General features: G+C 52.7%; 1 protein-coding gene and 1 pseudogene across 1 annotated transcript; both read right to left on the bottom strand.

Moving 5' to 3' along the window:
- Positions 1 to 180, bottom strand: LOC115322897 (annotated as a pseudogene).
- Positions 181 to 6,225: 6,045 nt separating this feature from the next.
- Positions 6,226 to 7,543, bottom strand: LOC120843138. Its single transcript, XM_040214370.2, has one exon. It carries the CDS (start codon positions 7,422 to 7,424, stop codon positions 6,228 to 6,230), a length of 1,197 nt encoding a protein of 398 aa, XP_040070304.1. The 5' UTR covers positions 7,425 to 7,543; the 3' UTR covers positions 6,226 to 6,227.
- Between the last annotated feature and the right edge of the window lie 362 nt (positions 7,544 to 7,905).

Here is a 7,905-nt window from a genome sequence, read left to right as displayed (position 1 = left end):
AGGAACTGGGCCGATCCCTGCTGTACTGCAATACAGGGACGACCCTGGCAGGCTCCGGGCAAGCCCGAAGTACCCCACCTGGCTACAAAAATAAAGTTAATATCGAGGACCCATATAGGGCCCCTATCAGATATTAAGCTGATAAGAACAGATACTGGAAAGAAAAGTTTATTTACATATTTACAAAGATCTTGGCACAACAGCCACACCTCTGACAACAGTGCTAAGATTTGGTGGCACGCAGGCCACACTTCACCACTCATTTATGTCACATTCCGTGCAGAACCGGAGTAGGCCGCAGCAAAATTCTGTTGTTATTAACGTGGAAAAACCGCGAGTGCCACCGTCTCAGGAACTCTTGCTCCCCAAGCGTCCACAGTTGTGTCTCCAGATAGTCCGCAACTTTCTCTCTTAAAGTTCGAAGCATGGGGAACAGAGGCCTAAACCGGCGACGTTGGACCACGGCGCGACACCTAAACTCCCACAAGACTTGGCGCGTTAAAATTTCTAAAAGTCTAGCGAAACGGTTGGGTCGTCTCTGCGTGAGGAGGCGCACTCCGAAGGCCACTAGTGTCCAGAACGTCCTGGCGACAACACAGCCGACGAGGGCATGCTCATTGGATTCGATAGAAGGGCAGTTGGGGCAGCTGTCGGTAGCGGCAACTCCCCAGTTTGCTAGTCGGTCTCTTGTTGGTAGGACCCCCCACCCAAATTTCCAGCCAGTATCGGCTGCCTGCGCAGGGACGTCCGTAGAAACAAGGCTCTCCCAGGACACCTGGGAGCTACGCGACTGGTGCGCCAGAGACACCTCTGAGGCACAAAGCGACTCGCAAGCACGGGATACTGGTAGCTGTTGAATGTGAGCGCCGGGTAACTCTTGGGTCACCCGGCGCTGCGTCGCAACGACCGCAGCGTAATGCGGTAGAGGTGTCTCCGCCGCCGGAGCCAGGTTCCCCACTCTTAGAAAAAAGGGTACGGATAGTCCTCCCTTACGGGAGGAACGGTCTTGTAACCTATGTTCCTTTAGAAAGGGAGAAACCTTCGTCCCTGAAGCAGGTGAGCAAAGTTCCTCCGTCGCTTGCATCTCAATATGGCGGCCCCGAATCGAGCAAATCGAGCCCAATAAGGCTTAACGAGGACGCTACGTCTCTTGTACGGGACGAGAGCAGCAGCAAATGAAAGCGTAACACGATCTTTCCGAAAACTGTTTATTTCCGAAGCCAGATTCCCCCCACAGGTACAGAAACCTGCGTTTCGAAAGCAGTTACTCAGTCTTCTCGTCGACAGCACTGCGATGTTAAACGGAGACAACCGATACCGAGTTACTTCGTGCACTTTGCGTCTTACCTTTGGTGTTCCTCGAGTCACAATTCCTTCGTCAACCGCACATCACAGAGAAGGGCAAACTCACTCCGCGAAACCAAAAGCCGTTCTCGAAAGAACAAACTCGAAGCCGCTGTTTATCGCGTAGCGTGAAAGAAGGTTAAATCGCTAGCCACCAGATGGCGGGGTCAAGCAGAGTAATTGCAAGTAGCTAGGCTAGGTGGCGCTAGATACCGCCCAATTCATGTTCTACAAAAAATTATTTGCTTCTCTCAGGCCACTACTGCGCTTGAGGATCCTCTGCTATACACACATGACACCCATTACACTTATTACAAGCATCAGGTGAACATACATTAAGCACATGCACTGCACACACAAATATCAATACAACAGAACACCACACTAACCCGAACACTACACCCGTGTTCTACGTTTCCGTTTTTTATACTGGTCGTTTTGAACGTGCGGAACTTTTCGGTGACTCCCTAAGCAATAAAAAAACATTCCCAGCATGTTGATTTTTTCCCAGCAATGTCATACCTCTGAGAGTATTTTGAACGGCTCAGGGGATGAATCTCTCATTAAAAAGTAAACGCTCGATCACGCCGTAATTATTTGAAAGCAATAAATCAAACCGCTCCAATGCGGTTCGAAGCCATGAGTTTGTTTCCCCGCACGGCGCTTCGTAGCCTGTATTTCTATTGTAGTGTTTGTTTTTCTATTTCTGCTGTTCGCGCAAAGCTTCAATTGCCGTCTTGAATTAATCTCTGTAGAGCGGATATTCACTCAGCTGGAAGTGATGCTTCACGGGCTGAGAAATCGCTTTTCGATCAACTTGAATGCAGTCAAAGCTGCGACTTGTGGCAGGTGTTAAGTGTACGGAGCTACGCCGTGGAGAGCCCGAAAACTTCTAGCGCTCATCCTAGCGTGCCACTTGGAGGGCAGTTTCTCCAGGAACCGTAGTATATATCTAAACAGCAAAATAAATGGTAGCTTTTTTTTTTCGATTTTACCTACTATTGTTTTTAACGCTAAAATTCCACACTGTAAATATACGTACTTTCCGTCACAATTTCGTACTGTTGTCCTTGCCCCAGAGCGCAATCGCTCTCGGGGACAATACAACCAACAGTCACATTGGCCACTGTACGATAGGAGCTTATACTGCTCAGACCAGCGTTCCAACATGACTATCCGCACGTTGATCGATTGCACGTAATCCCTCAAGCGGTATTAAACTTTTTAATGTAAAGCAGAATGTCAAACTGCGACAACCCGCCCCCTCCGATCACGGCCCGACCAGCGGCATCAATGCCCGACCGTTTACGATCTCCTCTTGTTGTTACACCACTGATACGCGAACACACGGTCACATCGGCGATAATTCCAGTCTTCCGTTCACAACCCACAACACTGCCATCACGATGTTGCAGCTATGTTGCTGACACGCACAAACACAGGACCACGTTGAACGCCGGTTGCACTCGGCATCGGAAAACAGAACCGAACTCAGGGGGGAAGGCACCCAGGCAGCCGGCAGCAAAACCTGCCTTTCTTGGACACAGCGGACACAGTTCCTGCGGTTTCCATAACGTCGAAAACGTCGACACAGTTCCGCGTGCTTTCGCTACTGTAGTGTGTACTGCTGCAGTGGCTGTAGCGGCTGTAGTTCCGTGCCGCGCGAGTCAAACAATCCGGAGACGGCCATCCCCCAGTGTACGTGGCACTGCTGGCACTGTTCCGGAACTTCGCTGTTTCTAGCGGCTTCGTTTGCTCGTTTGATAAAATTAGTGATAAAAACGTCAATGCAACCGAAATGTTCTGCACGTTTAGACTAGAAGACGGAATTACAGGCGGCCTTCGCTGCTGCTGAAGCTCAATCAACTCAACAGCTATTTATTAAACAACGTGCGCGACCTGCTCGAAAAACGAAACCGAAAGACGATGAGTCGGGAGGGCGAAAGCTTTCACCCGTCTGCCTGGAGAAGGAGAAAAAAGTTTCGTTCCTCCCCTTTTCTCGTGTCCGCTTGGGGGCGCGTCGGTAGAAGGGAGGAAGGCGGGCCGTTGCTACTTTTTTCCTCCATTTTTTCTTAGAGTGCAGTCCCCGAGGCACGAGCGTCCGGCGCAAATGACCCAACCAGTACAGCATTAGAGTACGGCCGATATAGTCTACATCCTCCAAGATGTCTAACACGCAGCGGAGGGCCAGTACCTGCGCAAACGTACTGAGACACGGAATGCTCAGGCCGCCGCTGGACCGCGGTAGACGCAGCGCCGGTCTGGCAACGAGCTCAGTCTTCCCTTGCCATACAAAAAAAAACAATAAAGATGTCATACGTCGGGTAAAAACAGCAGGAGGAAGTGCCACCCGCGACACGTACCAGAGCTTGGCGCAGATTACACTTTTGATCAAAAAAGCTTTGTCACTAAGCGATAATTCGAACTCTGACGCCAGCCGGACTTGTGTTCGAGCTTCACCGAAGACCTCGTCCCAAGCCAGGGGTGACACTCCCTCGCGCGAGAAAGGTACGCCTAGTACATGAACAGTTTGGACAAACGGTATAACACCAAGTGAAGAACGCGGGAACGAACCAAAAGACAAAGCTTGGCTTTTCCTGGGGTTCAATTGAGCCCCAGACAGCGCGGAGTAGTTTGAAAAGATACGATCTACTGCCAGAAAACTGTCACTGTCGCGCAAAAATAAAGAAACATCATCAGCATACGCTGAGACAGAAACTGTACTTAGCCCTGGAAGCGGGAAACCCCGAACATTTTCGCTTGTGTGAATTCTACGAAGCAAAGGATCGATACACAAAACAAAGAGCAGTGGCGATAACGGGCAGCCCTGACGCACTCCTCTCGTTACGGGGAAAGCCGCTGTCAGGCGCCCGTTTACTAAAAGCTCACTAGACATGTTTGAGTACAAACTTTCTAACAAATTTATAAACAGACTAGAAAATCCAAACCTAGCTAAGACACAAAAGAGGTAATTGTGCTCAACTCTGTCAAAAGCTTTGGCTTGATCAAGAGAAATGAAACAACCGTTAAGAGATCTTGAACACGCGTATGCAAAAAGGTCCCTCGTTAAAGTTAAAGAAGAAAAGATCGTGCGCCCGGGGACGCTGCACGTCTGAAACGGACTAATGATCACGGGCAAAATATCGCGAAGTCGCTTACTTAACAGACTGGTTAGTTTCTTGTAATCCGCGTTTAATAGCGTGATTGGCCGCCACGATTGAGGATCGGAGCCAGAAACTCCCGTCTTAGGGATTAAAATAACTCGTCCAATTTTAAAGGAATCGGGGTCGTAGCCCGAAACTAGGAATGTATTAATAACCTTGATTAGCGCGTCGCCCAAAACATCCCAAAACTTGGAGTAAAATTCCGTAGGCAAGCCATCCGGACCCGGGGCCAAGCCGGTCTTCATGGCACGCAAAACGTCCACCACCTCCTGACGGGTGGCGGGACGCACCAACCTCTCGCTCATCTCAGTCGGAACGTCGGGGAGGTCCCCATAAAACTGACTTACGCCCGCGGCAAATTCACAAGGGGTATCGCTTTGAGCTGAAGCGTACAAGCGAGAGAAATACTCCCGGAAAACGGCGTCTATGTCATCCTGCCTGGATGACACACTGCCGTCCGGCAGGACCACCTCTGAAACCCGCGTAGAGGCCCCGCCCCCCCCCCCACCAGACACGCGCAAATACCTCAGAACCTCGGGGTCGGACACAGGTCTGCCCCTCAGAAATTGGGCACTGGCGGTTCGAGAGTTGTACCTAAGTACACGGCTGTAGCGCGCCCGAAGCACGCTCAGGTACTCTTGCATGAGCAAGGTCCCTGTCCCACCCCGCTGAACAATGCGCATCCGCCTTATCAGGTCGTTCAGAGTTGCGGTTTGGCGAGCTCTACGGCTTCTGCCAGCCGAGGCCAGCAAGGCCTGCCAGGCGGCTTTCAGGCCGTCCCACTGGGTGGGGTCGAAGGGTTGTTGACTCAAAGTTTCTGCGATGCTGCTACGCAGTTCAGCAACGGAAGACGGATCCCGGAGGAGGTTCACGTCCATGCGCCACAGGGCGCTTCTTCCAGCCCGGTACTCGGGAACCGCCAGTGCCACGAGCAGTGCGCGGTGGTCTGAGATAAACCGCGTGCCAGGCGGGAGGGGCACGATCTCGCACCGGGTCACAGGGAACGGGAAGTTCGCGGGGAGGTAAGCCCTATCCAGACGGCTGTAGGAGCCACGACGCGCCCAGGTGTACCCAAAGACGTTAGGGTTTTTAACCTCCCAGGCGTCCACTAACTGAAACTGACGAATAAGGCGGTCTAATTCTTTTGCGTTCCATGTCGAGCGGCCCCAGCCCCGCCCCTGGACGTCTTGGAAAGAATTAATGACGCAGTTGAAATCCCCGAGAAGAATAAAAGGATGGCCCTCTAAAAGAAACACGTCTAGCGATGCGAAAAAGGAATGTGAAAACGCTGGTTGAGCAGGCGCATAAACGTTGATAACGCGTACCGGTTGCGAACCGAGATAAAGATCGAGACAGATAACGCGGCCGTCTAGGTCGAAAGTGCAAAAACTACTGGTGAATAAGCACGGTCGAAAAAAAATCACGCCCACACCCGTGCAGCGCGACGAACTGTAAGAAAAATAACAAGGAAAAGAAAAACGAGCTTTAAAATCTTTGACATCGCGAGCACCGTAGAAGTTAGTTTCTTGTACAAAAAGAAGGTCACAGCCTAAACCACGGGCGAAATGAACAACTTCACGTTGCTTATCCTCATTCCGGAAACCCTGGACGTTGAGGGATAAGATGCGAAGGGCCATTACAAAGAGAAAAAACACAAACATGGTCGAAAAAAAAAGACTGGAACGCGACATAGAATTAGTGACGAGTAAGGCCTCTTAGTTACGGGGGTTGGCGTCCAATGACGGGACGGTCTATCAAACTCAGACGTCGAACCTTTTTCTTCGTACCCGTCAAGCGTATGGGGCCAGGTCCAGAGTCTGACGAGGAGGGCGGGCCTCTTTTGGCTGCTTGGTCCAGCACCGGGAAGCTGACGGAGTCGCTCTCTGACGGCGACGACTCCATGCTTTCCGTGTTGTCGGTGGCAGATTCCACGGGAGTTCGTGGCCTCACGCCTGGGTCGCTTGTCGAGGAGGAGGCAGTGGCTACTCCGGTTTGGGCTTCTGGGCTTGCGGGCGACTCACTTTCTGCCGACTCGTCGATGACAAGGGGGGGGAGGGACTCCGCTTCCGAGTTGGGGTCGTCGCGCCCGCTGGCCTCCGAAGGCGCGGCTGGTGGTACCTGGGGAGCGTCCGGTTGGGTCACGCCGGCGGTCGGGTGGGTCTCTGCAGGCTGGGGTGGAGCACCTGGAGTGCTGTCGGGCGGATCGGGTGCCGTCAGCGGAGGGGGCCTAGGATCCGAAGGACCCTCGTCACGAATCACTGCCGAGTAACTCCGGCGCTGCGTGCAATCCGTGGTGGCGTGGTTGTGACCGCAACGCTTGCACGGGGCATTACAGCCGTCAGTGCTATGGCCGAAGACGCCGCACCGGTCGCAGCGTGGTGTGCGACAAGCGGCTCCAAAGTGGCCCTCCAGGCCGCAGCGGGCACAGACTTTCTTCATTCCTCGGTATTCGCACATCACACGGTGCCCTCCAACGCTGACGAAGTTCGGTACGGGCGTCTTCATCTCCATGCGGAGGACTCGCGTGCCGGTGAAAAGCTTTGGCCGGTCTTTGTAGGTCAGGTGGGAAATGGCGAGCACCTTCCCGTAAGAACTGAAGACTGCTTGGAGGGCGTCGTCGGGGACGTAGGGAGGGAGCCGGAAGACCGTCACGTGGATGATACGCGGTCCCACTTGTTCGAGCGGGACCACGACGTTTCGAAGCAGCAGGTGGCCCTGCGCTACCATCTTGTCTGCAGCTGCCGTCGAACCGACTGCAGCCAGGAACTTCATTGCACCGAAGTGTTGCAAGTGCGTCAAACTGTCCTCACCAACGAGGCCATACAAGCTGTCGATTATTTCATCAACAGGAACTTCGGCGGGTGCCGAGAACACGAAAGACTGAGCCTTCGGCGGGGCCTGGGATGACGGCGGCATCTTCCGTGGCAGTAGGGTGGGGCCCCGGTGACGCGCGACTGAGGGACGCGGGCCACAGGGAGACGATTCTTGCGCAGAAACTGTCGACGAACTCGAAACTCGATCTTAGCCAAAAGGCCGAGAAGCGATGCCCAAAAATGATATCTTTTTTCGAACCCACCTAAGACGCGAAATTGACATACTCGGTGCGGAGGTAAGTGAACAGGAAACTAGCACGCCTCCAATAAAGGGGAAGGCCCCGAGTTTTACAAGCATTTGTGTAGAATACGATGGTATTCTGATCTCTTACAGCGAAGTTGAAATGTAGAGAACCGCAGATTGAATATTGAAACAAAAAAAAGTCTGCAGGCGAGCTGGTCGAATAATCCTCCGACACGTTCCCACCAAGGGGGTGCCGCCGTTCCGTTTCCAATGTTTTGGAAAGGATGGACTAAAGGCCAAAGCCACGGGCCGCAAGGACCAATCGCGTTGCAAGCTAAAA

The sequence above is a fragment of the Ixodes scapularis genome, unplaced genomic scaffold, assembly GCF_016920785.2.
Source record: "Ixodes scapularis isolate PalLabHiFi unplaced genomic scaffold, ASM1692078v2 PGA_scaffold10__122_contigs__length_95168666, whole genome shotgun sequence".
In the NCBI taxonomy this organism is placed as follows: domain Eukaryota; kingdom Metazoa; phylum Arthropoda; class Arachnida; order Ixodida; family Ixodidae; genus Ixodes; species Ixodes scapularis.
Note: the sequence above shows the minus strand (reverse complement) of the source record. Positions and strands in the feature narration are given on the sequence as shown.

Excerpts from the sequence above, each read along its gene's own strand:
- LOC120843138 (XM_040214370.2), bottom strand. The coding sequence starts at position 7,424 with ATGCCGCCGTCATCCCAGGCCCCGCCGAAGGCTCAGTCTTTCGTGTTC.